Genomic DNA, 19,670 nt, shown 5'->3' with positions numbered 1-19,670 from the left:
TCTGTTAGACAGATTCCATGTGGTTTCTCAAGGGGAGGCTGTACAGTCTTGCCCTCTACCTGTGTCCATTCAGATTGTATCAGGCTTAAGCTGTCCTGAGGCTATTTCATTTGGGTTATTGCTGGTGTATATTTGGTCAATCTACTTGTATATTTTGTATGATATGGCGCTTTCACCATTGGATCACCAAGACCTGTAAATAAATCTACACTCCGAGCACGTCAACCTGCCTTTCCTTCTGCTGATGTCATGCCCTTACGACTGCCACAAGGTCCCTATTTTACAATGACATAAAGATATGTTGTCGACAACATAATGAAAAGGGCTGTCCTGGAGCCTCGATAAATAGACAGAAGTAGAAATAAATAGAAAAATAAATAGAAAAAGATTTCTAGTTGAAAAAGTCGTTGCATGTAGAGATTATTTTTTTTTTTTACTTGCCTTGAAAACGTATGACTCGACTCGCTCTTAGAATGCACGACTTGGACTTGACCCGTTCTACTTTGGACTCGACTTGTGACTCAGACCTTGTGACTCAGACCTTGTGAGTTAAGACTTGCTTGTGACTGGAATAATAGTGACTTGGTCCCACCTCCGGTGCCTAATGAACAGGTTTGGTCAAGTTAGTTTACCTGGATGTCCTGGATGGACATGACAGAGCACGGGAAGGTCATCTCAGAGTTGACCTTTACGATGACCGTGTCCACTCCATCAGGGAACACATATTTGAAGTACTAAGAGAGATAAATTGGGAGTTATAATTAAAAAAAAAAAGGATCACATATTTATCAGAACAAGTCATAATTCAGATTATTATTATTTTTTTTAAATGAAATGCATTTTTTTTAGAATACAAAATGCACAACATGTGTGATGTAACAATATATATATATTTCCTCCCGTCTCTGTCTCGACATCTGTTACGCAACACCTCAACAAATCACGCACACACATTCCTTCTTTAATCTCAATCACCTTCTTGGCCCTGGCCTTTAGACTTAGACAACTGTCTCCACACAACACACACACACACACACACACACACACACACACACACACACCTCTCATGGCCACAGTATAAGGGTTTTACGGGAAATATGCTGTGTTGGTATGTATCCATGTGTGTATGAGTGGCTATGTTTCTCACCTGGGGTTGGGATGGTGAAGCAGTGAAGCTGAACTTCTTGTCTGTACTGTAATGAAGAAGACAAGAGGACAAGAAACACTCAACAAGAACATTAGCCAGTCAGGTCACACATACTGTACAGTACGCCATCTCTACTCTATGAGTGATGCTGTTGTGTCGTGGCTTGCTGTAGAACTAGGCAGTCACGATCGTGTGTAGGCAAGAAGGCAGTGTTCAATGCAAATTAGACCAGCTCTGCACAGTAGCATAATAGTGATATGAACTATGATGACTCAGAGTATTGACTATGTACTGTTGTGGGAGGCTGTGTAATGCATGTAGCTCTACAACCAGATATCAGGTATCATGTATTCGCTCGGCTAGCTAGCAGGAAGGTAATGATCCCGGATGAAGATGACTCACTGCAGGGTGAAGCTGTCCACGCGGCTGATCCTCAGCTGGTAGTGGGTGCCCAAGCTGGACAGGGTGGACACGTCCACAAAGAAGTACTGGGTCTCGGTGAGGGAGCGGGTGGGGGGCTGGCACAGCGTTCGGCCCACATGGGCATAGGGGTACTTCCTCTGGTACCTGTGGCAGGGAGGGGGGCAAAGAGATAGCACTTCTCCACTCATTTCTATTCATCCAAGAAGTCCCATTGAGGCCAGAAGACCATTTTATATGGATGAATAGAAATTTGAACAGCTTGGGATCGAACGTGGGTCTGTAGTGACGCCACTAGCACTGCGATGCAGAGTCTTAGACCGCTGCGGCACCTGGGAGGCCCCAGATGACCTCTTTTATAAGGGAGACCTGGCCAAGAGGGTAGCTCAATATACAAATCATGATAACAGACTTGAGCTCATAGAACATAAAAGGCCTGTATTAGACTAGGTCACGTCCAAAATTGCACCCTAATCCCTATGCAGTGCCATAATTGCACTACTTTTGAGCAGGGTCCATAGGGAAAATAGGATGCCAATTCATATTACACAGCCTAAGCTATTTTAAGGTTGAACTTAACCATGACCATTGCTGACAGCTCATAACAGTGCCTATGGTGGGAAAATGATGATACGAACAACGCCTGCTGAGAAAGGAACTGAGAATTGGCCTGTCAAATTGTGTCAACAAAAAAAAAACTGTGTGTAAATGACAGAAAAACGCACAAGCTGCAACTTCCCAAAATCCAACAACCTAGCAAGTACTGTAATTATGGCTAGTGTCTATGGGGAAATGAGGCCTATGCTTTATGTTTATATGGAAGTGAAAGTTCAATGTTCAACGATAACTCGCTCTCAACTAAATGGCTTTACCACATGACACGGGTGTTCTGGTATTGCGCAAGTCCATGGATTATGTTAAGCCATGAAAGACAGGCTACTGTAGCATTTCCCAAACTCGGTCCTCGGGACGTTTCGTTTTTTTCCCTAACACTACACAGCTAATTCAAATGAGCAAAGCTTGCTGATGAGTTGATTATTGGAATCGGCTTTGTAGTGCTAGGGAAAAAAAATAAACGTGCACCCCTTCGAGTCCAGAGGACAGAGTTCGGGAGACCCTGGGCTACTGTATAATAAATAAATGATACACTGATCCAACAGGTATGCTCTGCATGCAGGCTAAACACTTATATCATATAATAATTAGGGGGTGCTTATATAGTCCTGTTTCAATGCATGTACAGGTGTGAAATGGAAATGTGTTTTTTGCATATGCCACTCCCCCTGAGAGTGGGGTCACAGCCAGGGATCAGCCATTATTGACGACAACCCTGGAGCAATTAGAGTTAATGCCTCGCTCAAGGGCAGAATGACAGATTTTACTTTGTCGGCTCGGGGATTCAAACAATAACATTTCGGTTACTGGCCCAACACTCCTAAGCGCCAGATACAGGGTTTGCGGTTTTCTTTGTATGTCTTCTTGCCCTGCCACCACTCCCTTCAGTTGACCCATTCAGTACTTCTCCTGCACATCTCTCTGTAATGTTTATAATACAGTGAGCTCCAAAAGTATTGGGACAGTGACATTTTGTTTTTGTTTTGGCTCTGTACTCCAGCACTTTGAAATGATACAATGACTACGAGCTTATTAGCAGCCGTATTTAGCACTAACTGAAGTTTGTTTAGTGCTTTATCCGGGTAGCCGGAAAGTAGAGCATTGCAGTAGTCCAGCCTAGAAGTAACAAAAGCATGGAGTGCAGACTGTCAGCTTTAATTTGAGGGTATTTTTTATCCATATCAGGTGAACCGTTTAAGAAATGTCATTACTTTTTGTTCATAGTCCCCCCCCCCCCATTTTAGGGGACCAAAAGTATTGGGACAAATTCACTTAAGATTTTTAAAGTAGTCAAAAGTTTAGAATTTGGTCCCATGACATCAAGCTTGTGAGTCACAAGTTTGGTGTCATCATTGTGTGCTAGGAATATGGGACCAAATACTAAACTTTTTGACTACTTTAATACACATATAAGTGAATTTGTCCCAATACTTTGGTCCCCTAAAATGGAGGAACTATGTACAAAAAGTGCCAGAATTTCTAAACGGTTTACCCGATATGGATGGAATTACCCTCAAATTAAAGCTGACAGTCTGCACTCCATGCTTTTGTTACTTCTAGGCTGGACTACTGCAATGCTCTACTTTCCGGCTACCCGGATAAAGCACTAAACAAACTTCAGTTAGTGCTAAATACGGCTGCTAGAATCCTGACTAGAACCAAAAAATTTGATCATATTACTCCAGTGCTAGCCTCCCTACACTGGCTTCCTGTTAAGGCAAGGGCTGATTTCAAGGTTTTACTGCTAACCTACAAAGCATTACATGGGCTTGCTCCTACCTATCTTTCCGATTTGGTCCTGCCGTACATACCTACACGTACGCTACGGTCACAAGACGCAGGCCTCCCAATTGTCCCTAGAATTTCTAAGCAAGCGGCTGGAGGTAGGGCTTTCTCCTATAGAGCTACATTTTTATGGAATGGTCTGCCTACCCATGTGAGAGACGCAGACTCAGTCTCAACCTTTTAAGTCTTTACTGAAGACTTATCTCTTCAGTAGGTCCTATGATTAAGTATAGTCTGGCCCAGGAGTGTGAAGGTGAACGGAAAGGCTGGAGCAACGAACCGCCCTTGCTGTCTCTGCTTTGCCGGTTCCCCTCTCTCCACTGGGATTCTCTGCCTCTAACCCTATTACAGGGGCTGAGTCACTGGCTTACTGGTGTTCTTCCATGCCGTCCATGGGAGGGGTGCGTCACTTGAGTGGGTTGAGTCACTGACGTGGTCTTCCTGTCTGGGTTGGCGCCCCCCCTTGGGTTGTGCCGTGGCGGAGATCTTTGTGGGCTATACTCGGCCTTGTCTTAGGACGGTAAGTTAGTGGTTGGAGACATCCCTCTAGTGGTGTGGGGGCTGTGCTTTGGCAAAGTGGGTGGGGTTATATCCTGCCTGTTTGGCCCTGTCCGGGGGTATCATCGGATGGGGCCACAGTGTCTTCTGATCCCTCCTGTCTCAGCCTCCAGTATTTATGCTGCAGTAGTTTGTGTGTCGGGGGGCTAGGGTCAGTCTGTTACATCTGGAGTATTTCTCTTGTCTTATCCGGTGTCCTGTGTGAATTTAAATATGCTCTCTCTAATTCTCTCTTTCTCTCTGAGGACCTGAGCCCTAGGACCATGCCTCAGGACTACCTGGCATGATGACTCCTTGCTGTCCCCAGTCCACCTGGCCATGCTGCTGCTCCAGTTTCAACTGTTCTGCCTGCGGCTATGGAACCCTGACCTGTTCACCGGACGTGCTTGTTGCACCCTCGACAACTACTATGATTATTATTATTTGACCATGCTGGTCATTTATAAACATTTTAACATCTTGACCATGTTCTGTTATAATATCCACCCGGCACAGCCAGAAGAGGACTGGCCACCCCTCATAGCCTGGTTCCTCTCTAGGTTTCTTCCTAGGTTTTTGGCCTTTCTAGGGAGTTTTTCCTAGGGAGTTTTTCCTAGCCACCGTGCTTCTTTCACATGCATTGCTTGCTGTTTGGGGTTTTAGGCTGGGTTTCTGTACAGCACTTTGAGATATCAGCTGATGTACGAACGGCTATATAAATAAATTTGATTTGATTTGATTTATGTATCATTTCAAATCCAAAGTGCTGGAGAACAGATCCAAAACAAACAAAAAATGTGTCACTGTCCCAATAATTTTGGAGCTCATTGTATCTTCAACCCACGAATAAGTCAATATATCTAGCCTACATAATGAAGAGAGATGCAGCAAAAATACACTCAAGGAGAAACAAAACCTCTACAACATCTAGGACTAGGCTACACAACTGATCAATTTAATACCAAAGCATAGCCACTTATCGTGCTTCCCCACCACTCTAGTTGAAAATGCCCAGGTGCATCTCAAATGGATATTGACATAATAAAATGGTTTGGTGATATAACACAGGGACAGAACCAGGATGTGCACAGAACCAGGATGTGCCAGGGCTGCAGCCAGTAGGGCACAACCTTGTGGAACGTTGCCGATAGAAATGTCTTGATTAGAGCCGACTTGAGTCCTTATTCTACATGTCAGAGATGCATGTTTGTTTAAAATAACATAATGCTTCTGTCTGAACGTTCCACAACATTGTGCCCTGCTGAACGCACCTCAGGTGTGCCAGCAGGTTAGGCTACTCACAGTCCACGCAGTATGAGGGGGACCTGGAAGGACAGCACAGCCTGCTTCTGTCTGACCACAAACAGGATGGGACTGCTCTCTGCCCCCTCCGACAGTATGTTCACAGTCACACGGACACCCTCCGTCTGCCAGGGCAGGGAGAGAGAGAGGGCGAAAGGGTTAGAGAAACTCAATTAATCTAAGTAAAACGACATACAGTACATACAGTACCAGTTAAAAGTTTGGACACAACTAATCATTCTAGGGTTCTTCTGTATTTGTACAATTTTCTACATTGTAGAATAACAGTGAAGACATCAAAACTATGAAATAACACTTATGGAATCACGTAGTTACCAAAAATTTGTTAAACAAATCTAAATATATTTTATATTTGAGATTCTTCAAAGTAGCCACCCTTTGCCTTAATGAAAGCTTTGCACACTCTTGGCATTCTCTCAACCAGCTTCCTGAGGTAGTCACCTGGAATGCATTTCAATTAACAGGTCTGCCTTGTTAAAAGATAATTTGTGGAATTTATTTCCTTCTTATGCGTTTGAGCCAATCAGTTGTGTTGTGACAAGGTAGGGGTGGTATACAGCCCTATTTGGTAAAAGACCAAGTCCATATTATGGCAAGAACAGCTCAAATGAGCAAAGAGAAACGACAGTGCGTCATTACTTTAAGACATGAAGGTCAGTCAATGCGGAAAATGTCAAGAACTTTGAAAGTTTCAAGTGCAGTCGCAAAAACTATCAAGCGCTATGATGAAACTGGCTCTCATGAGGACCGCCACAGGAAAGTAAGACCCAGAGTTACCTCTGCTGCAGCGGATAAATTAATTAGAATTAACTGCACCTCAGATTGCAGCCCAAATAAATGCTTCACAGTTCAAGTAACAGACACATCTCAACATCAACTGTTCAGAGTAGACTGCATTAATCAGGCCTTCATGGTCAAATTTCTGCAAAGAAACCACTACAAAAGGACACCAATAAGAAGAAGACACTTGCTTTGGCCAAGAAACAAGAGCAATGGACATTAGACTGTTGGAAATATGTCCAAATTTGAGATTTTGGGTTCTAATCGCTGTGTCTTTGTGAGACGCAGAGTAGGTGAACGGATGATCTCCGCATGTGTGGTTCCCACCGTGAAGCATGGAGGAGGTGGTGTGATGGTGCTTTGCTGGTGACACAGTCTGTGATTTATTTAGAATTCAAGGCACACTTAACCAGCATGGCTACCACAGCATTCTCCAGTGATACTTAGTGGGACTAGCATATGTTTTTCAACAGGACAATGACCCAATACACCTCCAGGCTGTGGAAGGGCTATTTGACCAAGAAGGAGAGTGATGGAATGCTACATCAGATGACCTGGCCTCCACAATCACCTGACCTCAACCCAATTGAGATGGTTTGGGATGAATTTGACTGCAGAGTAAAGGAAAAGCAGCCAACAAGTGCTAAGAATGTGGGAACTCCTTCAAGACTGTTGGAAAATCATTCCAGGTGATACTGGTTGAGAGAATGCCAAGAGTGTGCAAAGAACGATGATGGCGCTGACAGATAGGGCAGCCGTGCTTCTAGCTCCTAAGCAACTTGGCATATTTCGTTTTTCATTATTAGCCCAGAAAATGTTTTGTGTTATTACATTCAGCCGGAAATAACTTTTGGATATCAGTGGCGGTAACTCACCAGCATTACGAACAGGAATACGACTTTCCCGAATTGAATCCTTTGTTCGTACCCCACAGGGCAATTGAACTGATTCCAGAGGCTGATCCAAAACACCGCCGGCTGAGAAGAGGTATTCAGAGTGGACTTCTAGTCCGACTCAGGTGGCGCGCACACCACCCATTGCTTCCGAATATATTGCTCGCTAATGTTCAGTCTCTGGATAATAAAGTTGACGAGCTCAGGGCGAGGATCTCCTTCCAGAGAGACATCAGCGATTGTAACATACTCTGTTTCACAGAAACATGGCCCTCTCAGGATATACTGTGAGTCCGTACAGCCAGTTGAGTTCTCAGTTCATCGCGCAGACAGGAATAAAGATCTCTCCAGGAAGAAGAAGGGCGGGGGTGTATGTTTCATGATTAACTACTCATGGTGTGATTGTGATAACATACAGAAACTCAAGTCCCTTTTCTTCACCCGACCTAGAATACCTCACAATCAAATGCCAACCATATTACCTCCCAAGAGAATTCTCTTCGGTGATAGTCACAGCATATTTCCCCTCAAGCCGATTCCCCGACGGCCCTCAAAGAACTACACTGGACTCTATGCAAACTGGAAACCACATATCCGGAGGCCGCATTTATTGTAGCCGGGGATTTTAAGAAAGCTAATCTGAGGGAAACACTACTGAAGTTCTACGAACACATTGACTGTTGCACTTGCTCTGAGAAAACATTGGACCACTACTACTTAGATTTTCAAAATGTCTCCAAGGCCCTCCCCCACCCTTCCCTCTGAAAATCTGATCACGATTCCATTTTGCTCCTCCCTTCCTATTAGCATTAACTCAAACAGGAGGTACCCGAACTACGGACTATTCAGCGCTGGTCTGACCAATCAGAATCCATGCTTCATGTTTGTTTTGATCACGTGGACTGAGATATGTTCTGGGTAGCCTCTGAGAATAACATTGATGAATACATGGATACGGTGACTGAGTTTATCAGGAAATGTATAGGAGACTATTAAAACCTACCCAAACCAGAAACCGTGGATAGATGGCAGCATTCACGCAAAACTGAAAGCGCGAACCACCACATGTAACCATGGCAAGGTGACTTGGAATATGGCCAAATACAAACAGTGTAGTTAATCGGCAGTTAAGGGTGCTCTCAAGTGGCTAGATGTACTTTACCATTCGGCCATCAGATTTGCCACCAATGCTCCTTACAGGACACTCTATACTCCTCTATACACATCTTTGTATACCCATCGCAAGACTCACTGGTTGATACTTATTTATAAAACCCTCTTAGGCCTCACTCCCCCCAATCTGAGATACCTTCTGCAGCCCTCATCCTCCACATACAACACCTGTTCTGCCAATCACATTCTGTTAAAGGTCCCCAAGGCACACACATCCCTGGGTCGCTGCTCTTTTCAGTTCGCTACAGCTAGCGACTGGAACGAGCTGAAAAAAAAAAACACTCAAACTGGACCGTTTTATCTCCATCTCTTCATTCAAAGACTCAATCATGGAAACTCTTACTGACAGTTGTGGCTGCTTCGCCTGATTTATTGTTGTTTCTACCTTCTTGCCCTTTGTGCTGTTCTCTGCCCAATAATGTTTGTACCATGTTTTGTGCTGCTACCATGTTGTGCTGCTGCCATGTTGTGTTACAACCATGTTGTTGTCATGTTGTGTTACTTGCTACCCTGCTGTGTTGTCATGTGTTTCCGCCACGCTATGTTGTTGTCTTAGCTCTCTAATTATGTAGTGTTGTGGTGTCTTTCTTGTCGTGATGTTTTGTCCTATATATATATATTTTTTTTCTTCCAAAACTCAGCCCCCGGCCCCGCAGGAGACATTTTGCCTTCTGGTAGGCCGTCATTGTAAATAAGAATTTGTTCTTAACTGACTTGCATAGTTAAATAAAAAATGTATAAAACTACAATTCCCTCTATAAGGCAATCAAACAGGCAAAACGTCAGTTCAGAGACAAAGTGGAGTTGCAATTCAACATCTCAGACATGAGAAGTATTGTGGCAGGGTCGACAGACAATCACGGACTACAAAGGGAATACCAGCCACGTCGTGGACACAGACGTCTTGCTTCCGGATAAGCTAAACACCTTTTTCGCCCGCTTTGAGAATAACACAGTGCCACCGATGTGGCCAGCTACCGAGGACTGTGGGCTCTCCTTCTCCGTGGCAGAAGTGAGTAAGACATTTAAGCGTGTTACCTAGAGGTCGACCGATTATGATTTTTCAACGCCTATACCGATAATTGGAGGAGCAAAAAAAGCCGATAAAGACAATTACAACAATACTGAATGAACAATGAACACTTATTTTAACTTAATATAATACAAATAAAATCTATTTTGTCTCAAATAAATAATGAAACATGTTCAGTTTGGTTTAAATCATGCAAAAACAAAGTGTTGGAGAAGAAAGTAAAAGTGGAATATGTGCCATCTAAACAAGCTAACGTTTAAGTTCCTTGCTCAGAACATGAGAACATATGAAAGCTGGTGGTTCCCGTTTAATGAGTCTTCAATATTTACAGGTAAGAAGTTTTAGGTTGTAGTTATTATAGGACTATTTCTCTCTATACCATTTGTATTTCATATACCTTTAACTATTGGATGTTCTAATAGGTACTTTAGTACTGCCAGCCTAATCTCGGGAGTTGATAGGCTTGAAGTCATAAACAGCGCAATGCTTGAAGCATTGCGAAGAGCTGCTGCAAACACAGTAAAGTGCTGTTTGAATGAATGCTTACGAGCCTGCTGCTGCCTACCACCGCTCAGTCAGACTGCTCTATCAAATCATTGACTTAATTATAATAACACACACAAATACGAGCCTTAGGTCATTAATATGGTCAAATCTGGAAACTATCATTTCCAAAACAAAACGTTTATTCTTTCAGTGAAATACGGAACCGTTCCGTATTTTATTTAATGGGTGGCATCCATAAGTCTAAATATTGCTGTTACATTGCACAACCTTCAATGTTATGTCATAATTATGTTAAATTCTGGCAAATTAGTTCGCAACGAGCCAGGCGGCCCAAACTGTTGCATATACCCTGACTCTGTGTGCAATGAACGCAAGAGAAATGACAATGTTCCTAGTTTAATATTGCCTGCTAACATGAATTTCTTTTAACTAAATATGCAGGTTTAAAAAAATATACTTCTGTGTATTGATTCTAAGAAAGGCATTGATGTTTATGGTTAGGTACATTCGTGCAACGATTGTGCTTTTTTCACAAATGCACTTTTGTTAAATCATCCCCCGTTTGGCAAAGTTGGCTGTCTTTGTTAGGGAGAAATAGTCTTCACACAGTTCGCAACGAGCCAGGCGGCCCAAACTGCTGCATATACCCTGACTCTGTTGCACAGAATGCAAGATAAGTGACACAATTTCCCTAGTTAAAAGAAATTCATGTTAGCATGCAATATTAACTAAATATGCAGGTTTAAAAATATATACTTGTGTATTGATTTTAAGAAAGGCGTTGGATGTTTATGGTTAGGTACACATTGCTGCAACGACAGTGCTTTTTTCGCAAATGCGCTTGTTAAATCATCACCCGTTTGTCGAAGTAGGCTGTGATTCAATGATAAATTAACAGGCATTGCATCAATTATATGCAACGCAGGACAAGCTAGATAAACTAGTAATATCATCAACCATGTGTAGTTAACTAGTGATTATGTTAAGATTGATAGTTTTTTTATAAGATACGTTTAATGCTAGCTAGCACCTTACCTTGTCTCCTTGCTACACTCGCATAACAGGTAGTCAGCCTGCCACGCAGTCTCCTCGTGGAGTGCAATGTAATCGGCCATGATCGGTGTCCAAAAATGCCGATTACCGATTGTTATGAAAACTTGAAATCGGCCCTAATTAAATCGGCCATTCCGATAAATCGGTCGACCTCTAGTGTTAACCCTCGCTGCCGCCCCAGACGGCATCCCTATCCGCGTCCTCAGAGCATGCGCAGACCAGCTGGCTGGAGTGTTTCCGGACAAATTCAATCTCTCCCTATACCAGTCTGCTGTCCCCACATGCTTCAAGATGTCCACCATTGTTCCTGTACCCAAGAAAGCAAAGGTAACTGAAGTAAATGACTATCGCCCCGTAGTACTCACTTCTGTCATCATGAAGTGCTTTGAGAGACTAGTCAAGGATCATATCACCTCTACACCTTACCTGACATGCTAGAACCACTTAAATTTGCTTACCGCCCCAATAGATCCACAGACGATGCAATCGACATCCCATCTGGACAAGATAAATACCTATGTATGAATGCTGTGAATTGACTACAGCTCAGCATTCAACACCATAGTACCCTCCAAGCTCATCATTAAGCTAGGGGCCCTGGGTCTGAACCCCGCCCTGTGCAACTGGGTCCTGGACTTCCTGACGGGCCACCCCCCAGGTGGTGATGGTAGGAAACAACACCTCCACTTTGCCGATTCTTAACACAGGGGCCCCACAATCAGCCCCCTCCTGTACTCCCTGTTCACCCATGACTGCGTGGCCAGGCACGCCTTCAACTCAATCATCAAGTTTGCAGACGACACAACAGTAGTAGGCCTGATTACCAACAATGATGAGAGAGCCTACAGGGAGGAGTTGAGGGCCCTGGGAGTGTGGTGCCAGGAAAATAACCTCTCAATCAATGTCAACAAAACAAAGGAGCTGATTGTGGACTTCAGGAAACAGCAGAGGGTGCACCCCCCCATCCACATCGACGGGATTGCAGTGGAGAAGGCGGAAAGTAGAGGTCGCCCGATTATGATTTTTCAATACCGATACCGATTATTGGAGGGCCCCAAAAAAAAACGATACCGATTAAATCGGCCGATTTTTTTATTTATTTATTTATAATAATGACAATTACAACAATACTGAATGAACACTTATTTTAACTTAATATAATACATCAATAAAATCAATTTAGCCTCAAATAAATAATGAAACATGTTCAATTTGGTTTAAATAATGCAAAAACAAAGTGTTAGAAAAGAAAGTAAAAGTGCAATATGTGCCATGTAAAAAAGCTAACGTTTAAGTTCCTTGCTCAAAACATGAGAACATATGAAAGCTGGTGGTTCCTTTTAACATGAGTCTTCAATATTCCCAGGTAAGAAGTTTTAGGTTGTAGTTATTATAGGAATTATAGGACTATTTCCCTCTATACGATATTGTATTTCATATACCTTTGACTATTGGATGTTCTTATAGGCACTTTAGTATTGCCAGTGTAACAGTATAGCTTCCGTCCCTCTCCTTGCTCCTACCTGGGCTTGAACCAGGAACACATCGACAACAGCCACCCTCGAAGCAGCGTTACCCATGTAGAGCAAGGGGAACAACTACTCTCAGAGCGAGTGACGTTTGAAATGCTATTAGCGCGCACCTGCTAACTAGCTAGCCATTTCACATCGGTTACACCAGCCTAATCTTGGGAGTTGATAGGCTTGAAGTCATAAACTGCGCAATGCTTGAAGAATTGCGAAGAGCTACTGGCAAAACGCACGAAGGTGCTGTTTGAATGAATGCTTACGAGCCTGCTGCTGCCTACCATCGCTCAGTCAGACTGCTCTATCAAATCATAGACTTAATTATAACATAATAACACACACAAATACGAGCCTTTGGTCATTAATATGGTCGAATCCGGAAACTATCATTTCGAAAACTAAACGTTTATTATTTCAGTGAAATACGGAATCGTTCCGTATTTTATCTAACGGGTGGCATCCCTAAGTCTAAATATTCCTGTTACATTTCAAACCTTCAATGTTATGTCATAATTATGTACAATTCTGGCAAATTAATTACGGCCTTTGTTAGGAATAAATGGACTTCACACAGTCCGCAATGAGCCAGGCGGCTCAAACTGCTGTATATACCCTGACTGCTTGCACGGAACGCTAGAGAAGTGACACAAATTCATGTTAGCAGGCAATATTAACTAAATATGCAGGTTTAAAAATATATACTTTGTATTGATTTTAAAGAAAGGCATTGATGTTTATGGTTAGGTACATTGGTGCAACGACAGTGCTTTTTCGCGAATGCGCTTGTTAAATCATCACCCGTTTGTCGAAGTAGGCTGCTAGCTAGCAACTTAATGCTAGCTAGCAACTTACCTTGTCTCCTTGCTACACTCGCATAACAGGTAGTCAGCCTGCCATGCAGGCTCCTCGTGGAGTGCAATGTAATTGGCCATGATCTGTGGCCAAAAATACCGATTACCGATTGTTATGAAAACTTGAAATTGGCCCTAATTAAATCGTCCATTCCGATTAATCGGTCGACCTCCAGTGGAAAGCTTCAAGTTCCTCGGCGTACACGTCACTGAAATTGTCCACCCACACAGACAGTGTGGTGAAGGTGCAACAGGAGGCTTAAGAAATTTGTCTTGGCACCTAAAACCCTCAAACTTTTACAGATGCACAGTTGAGAGCATCCTGTCGGGCTGTATGACGCCTGGTAAGGCAACTGCACCGCTCGCAACCGCAGGGCTCTCCAAAGAGTGCTGCGGTCTGTGCAAAGCATCACCAGGGGCAAACTACCTGTGCCCCAGGACACCTACAGCACCCGATGTCACAAGAAGGCAAAAATGATCATCAACGACCACCCGAGCCACTGCCTGTTCACCACGCTATCATCCAGAAGGTGAGCTCAGTACAGGTGCATCAAAGCTGGGACCGAGAGATTGAAAAACAGCTTCTATGTCAAGGCCATCAGACTGGTAAATAGCCATCACTAGCACCTTAGAGGCTACTGCCCTATATACAAAGATTTGAAATCACTGGGCACCTTAAAAATGGAACACTAGTCACTTTAATAATGTTTACACATTTTGCATTACTCATCTCATATGTATATACTGTATTCTACTCTATTGCATTTTAGTCTATGCCGCTCCGACATTGCTCGTCCAATATTTATATATTTTTAATTCCATTCCTTTAGATGTGTGTGTATTGTTGTGACATTGTTAGATATTACTGCACTGTTGGAGCTAGAAACACAATAATTTTGCTACACCCGCAATAAGATCTGCTAAACATGTGTATGTGACCAATAACATTTTATTTGAAGCAGTCATCAAGGCAAAGGGTGGCTACTTTGAAAAATCTGAAATATGTTTTGATTTGTTTAATACTTTTTTGGTTACTACATGATTCCATTTGTGTTTTCATAGTTTTGATGTCTTCACTACTTTTCTATAATTTAGAAAAAAGTTTTTTTTTAAATAAAGAAAACCCTTGAATGAGTAGGTGTCCAAACTTTTGACTGGTACTGTACATACACACACACCCATCAAACATACACCTGCACACTCAAGTTTTATATTTTTCACTTTTTGCAATCCTATCTTATTATAAAACCAAATGAGGCTACTCATAACAAGACAGTAGTTCTGTGTTCTTCAATCCTAGTACTGGATGGGCAGGATGGGCAGGTTTAATTCCAGCCTAGTACTAACATAAATAGTTGAAACAGGTGTGTTAGCACTAGGTAGTCTGTGCAAAAGCAGGATCAAAGAACAAAGTGGTATTTGTGACCTGAACTATGTACTCACCTTGTTTCTGGAGACGGTGTGATTGAAGGCATAGATGGTTTGGTTGTCACTGGTAACCGTATCGTTGTAGGTAACATCAAACTCGGCATCTTTTTGGACCACCGTTTTAGTTTCTGCCCGTGCGCACCGCAAGTGGGTCACACATAACCACAACAGGACCACATAACCAAGTCGGAACCAGACTAAAACCGGGCCAAATTTACAACAGCTCCTCAAAACCATTTCCTTGCGATTTGTCAATAATAGCTGTGCTAGCTGAGCAACAGTTTGTCGAACAAAACGACCAAAATGCACTTGACACGTCGGATGACAATAATAGCAATGAATGGCAAACTTACCTAACTAGGCAGCTCAGTTGTAATTTATCATTCACAACAGAACAGTTGATAGCGAACAACTACCTACAGTAGTGTGATAATCTAGCCAGCTAGCTACATTTGCTAGCTAATGATCAATGTATTACATCCACATCGCTCCTCCTGTTTCACCTTCGCCAGCTAGCCACTCCTCGGTACCTCGACTTAAACTAACGTTAGCTAGGCGATAACAACACAGCTACTACTGTGCTGGCTAGCGAGCTAGATCCCGAAAGATTTACTATCCGAGGATTTTACAGCTAATATCATCCACATTTTATCATTTAGGTTGACATATCAGGTACCGTAAAGTGAACGTTATTTTTGCATCTGTTGAATCGACTGGCCACGGCGGTTGAATCTGTGTCACTCACCCTCCCAACGCACGCAGTAAACAAACCAAGCACAGCGTAATGACGTCATTCTTTTCAGCACAAACATAGAAATAGAATGCATATGACCAAATGTATTGCAGTAAATTCTGACATAAGGAATAGATACAATTTTCCTTTGAAATAAAGCACGTATTAGATCTATTATTGTTCTAAGGGAAAGAGAAACACATTTTTACTACATTTTTCCTACTGGACTAAGTGAGGGTATTTCAAGGAAGTGAGGTACGATTCTGGTTATACATTTAAGGGCTTGTAAGGAAGCATTTCACTGTAAGGTCTACACCTGTTGTATTCGGCTCATGTGACAAATACAATTTGATTTGATTTGACTTTGCAGCTGGCCCATCTAGCGGAAATAGATAAGTTCTGCCTCCAGTTCAAGATTCTTGACAATAAAGGTAAACCTGCCCATGTCTCTCACCTCAACTGCAAATCAAGCGGTACCTGTGCACCAAGTCTGAAACTAACAGGACCCTAAACAGCTTCTACCCCCAAGCCATAATACTGCTAAATAAGACTGCTAAATAGCTAATCAAATGTCTACCCGGACTACCTGCATTTACTCCTTTTTGCACTAACTCTCTTGCACTAACTCTATGTACACACACACTGGACTCGGTACTGGTAGTCCCTGTATACACACACACTGACACATACTTACACTGACACCCCAACACACACACACACACACACACACACACACACACACACACACACACACACACACACACACACACACACACACACACACACACACACACACACACACACACACACTACATACGCACACCCACACACACAAATTACACATGCTCACATGTATACTGACAACACACACACACACACACACACACTTTCACACTCACCACATACGCTGCTGCTACTGTCTATTATCCTGTTGCCTAATCACTTTACCCTTACCTATGTACATAGCTACCTGAATTACCTCGTACCTCTGCACATCAACTCGGTACTGGTTCTCCCTGTATATAGCCATGTTATTTTTACTCGTTATTGTCATCCGTTATTCACTGTGTTTTTATTCCTCATAGCACTATTTCTATTTTTCATTTGTATTTTTAAATCTTTATCTTTAACTATGCATTTTTGGAAAAGGACCCATAAGTAAGCATTTCACAGTTTCACCAATTCTTTACGAAGCGTGTGACAAATAACAATTGATTTGATTTTGATTTGAACATGACACGGCAGTTCAGTTAGAAACAGTACCTCTGCTGGTGTAAGACCCATCCTGCATCCAGGAAAGGCTTCATTTCTTTCAGGAAAGGCCTGTGTACAGTCGTGGCCAAAAGTTTTGAGAATGACACAAATATTAATTTCCACGAAGTTTGCTGCTTCAGTGATGTTGTTACTATGGATGTTACTATGGAATACTGAAGTATAATTACAAGCATTTCATAAGTGTCAAAGGCTTTTATTGACAACTACATAAAGTTGATGCAAAGAGTCAATAGTTGCAGTGTGACCCTTCTTTTTCAAGACCTCTGCAATCCACCCTGGCATGCTGTTAATTAACTTCTGGTCCACATCCTGACTGATGGAAGCCCATTCTTGCATAATCAATGCTTGGAGTTTGTCAGAATTTGTGGGTTTTTGTTTGAGGATTGACCACAAGTTCTCAATGGGATTAAGGTCTAGGGAGTTTCCTGGCCATGGACCCAAAATATCGATGTTTTGTTCCCCCGAGCCACTTCGTTATCACTTTTGCCTTATGGCAAGGTGCTCCATCATGCTGGAAAAGGCATTATTCGTCACCAAACTGTTCCTGGATGGTTGGGAGAAGTTGCTCTCGGAGGATGTGTTGGTACCATTCTTTATTCATGGCTGTATTCTTAGGCAAAATTGTGAGAAGCAACCACACACATGAATGGTCTCAGGATGCTTTACTGTTGGCATGACACAGGACTGATGCTAGCGCTCACCTTGTCTTCTCCGGACAAGCTTTTTTCCGGATGCCCCAAACAATCGGAAAGGGGATTCATCAGAGAAAATGACTTTACCCCAGTCTTCAGCAGTCCAATCCCTGTACCTTTTGCAGAATATCAGTCTGTCCATGATGTTTTTCCTGGAGAGAAGTGGCTTCTTTGCTGCCCTTCTTGACATCAGAACATCCTCCAAAAGTTTTCGCCTCACTGTGCGTGCAGATGCACTCACACCTGCCTGCTGCCATTCCTGAGCAAGCTCTGTACTGGTGGTGCCCTGATCCCGCAGCTGAATCAACTCCAGGCGCTTGTTGGACTTTCTTGGGTGCCCTGAAGCCTTCTTCACAACAATTGAACCGCTCTCCTTGAAGTTCTTGATGATCTGATAAATGGTTGATTTAGGTGCAATCTTACTGGCAGCAATATCCTTGCCTGTGAAGCCCTTTTTGTGCAAAGCAATGATGACGGCATGTGTTTCCTTGCAGGTAACCTTGGTTGACAGAGGGAGAACAATGATTCCAAGCACCACCCTCCTTTTGAAGCTTCCAGTCTGTTATTCTAACTCAATCAGCATGACAGAGTGATCTCCAGCCTTGTCCTCGTCAACACTCACACCTGTGTTAACGCGAGAATAACTGACATGATGTCAGCTGGTCCTTTTGTGGCAGGGCTGAAATGCAGTGGAAATGTTTTTTTGGGGATTCAGTTAATCTGCATGGCAAAGAGGGACTTTGCAATTAATTGCAATTCATCTGATCACTCTTCATAACATTCTGGAGTATATGCAAATTGCCATCATACAAACTGAGGCAGCAGACTTTGTGAAAATTAATATTTGTGTCATTCTCAAAACTTTTGGCCACGACTGTACACAGGCTTCATGTGCTGCATAAACAGAGTTCCAATAATTACAGGATTAGTAGGGGGGGGGGTTAGAAGGATTACTTTATCCTATCCTAGGTATTCCTTAAAGAGGTGGGGTTTCAGGTGTCTCCGGAAGGTGGTGATTGACTCCGCTGTACTGGCGTCGTGAGGGAGCTTGTTCCACCATTGGGGTGCCAGAGCAGCGAACAGTTTTGACTGGGCTGAGCGAGAACTGTGCTTCCTCAGAGGTAGGGGGCCCAGCAGGCCAGAGGTGGATGAACGCAGTGCCCTTGTTTGGGTGTAGGGCCTGATCAGAGCCTGAAGGTATGGAGGTGCCGTTCCCTTCACAGCTCCGTAGGCAATCACCATGGTCTTGTAGCGGATGCGAGCTTCAACTGGAAGCCAGTGGAGAGAGCGGAGGAGCGGGGTGATGTGAGAGAACTTTGGAAGGTTGAACACCAGACGGGCTGCGGCATTCTGGATGAGTTGTAGGGGTTTAATGGCACAGGCAGGGAGCCCAGCCAACAGCGAGTTGCAGTAATCCAGACGGGAGATGACAAGTGCCTGGATTAGGACCTGCGCCGCTTCCTGTGTGAGGCAGGGTCGTACTCTGCGAATGTTGTAGAGCATGAACCTACAGGATCGGGTCACCGCCTTGATGTTAGTGGAGAACGACAGGGTGTTGTCCAGGGTCACGCCGAGGCTCTTAGCACTCTGGGAGGAGGACACAAGGGAGTTGTCAACCGTGATGGCGAGATCATGGAACGGGCAGTCCTTCCCCGGGAGGAAGAGCAGCTCCATCTTGCCGAGGTTCAGCTTGAGGTGGTGATCCGTCATCCACACTGATATGTCTGACAGACATGCAGAGATGCGATTCGCCGCCTGGTTATCAGAAGGGGGAAAGGAGAACATTAATTGTGTGTCGTCTGCATAGCAATGATAGGAGAGACCATGTGAGGATATGACAGAGCCAAGTGACTTGGTGTATAGCGAGAATAGGAGAGGGCCTAGAACAGAGCCCTGGGG

The 19,670-nt window shown here is 43.4% G+C and overlaps 1 protein-coding gene across 6 annotated transcripts in view; it reads right to left on the bottom strand.

Annotated features, from left to right (window-relative positions):
* The window catches only part of LOC106612636 (SID1 transmembrane family member 2), a 29,669-nt gene extending 13,872 nt beyond the window's left edge, over positions 1-15,797 (bottom strand). For all 6 annotated transcript variants that reach the window (XM_014213988.2, XM_045724434.1, XM_014213986.2 and 3 more), the window contains exons 1-5: positions 15,087-15,797; positions 5,807-5,931; positions 1,550-1,714; positions 1,148-1,193; positions 633-734 (exon numbers count right to left, since the gene is read on the bottom strand). In XM_014213988.2, coding sequence (XP_014069463.1) covers positions 633-734; positions 1,148-1,193; positions 1,550-1,714; positions 5,807-5,931; positions 15,087-15,308 — 660 coding nt within the window. In that variant the 5' untranslated portion in view covers positions 15,309-15,797. The remainder of the gene's footprint in view (positions 1-632; positions 735-1,147; positions 1,194-1,549; positions 1,715-5,806; positions 5,932-15,086) is intronic.
* Positions 15,798-19,670: the final 3,873 nt, after the last annotated feature.

The sequence above is a fragment of the Salmo salar genome, chromosome ssa09, assembly GCF_905237065.1.
Source record: "Salmo salar chromosome ssa09, Ssal_v3.1, whole genome shotgun sequence".
NCBI classification, from domain to species: Eukaryota; Metazoa; Chordata; class Actinopteri; order Salmoniformes; family Salmonidae; genus Salmo; species Salmo salar.
The sequence above is the reverse complement of the archived record's forward strand: the minus strand, read 5'-3'. Positions and strand labels throughout refer to the sequence as shown.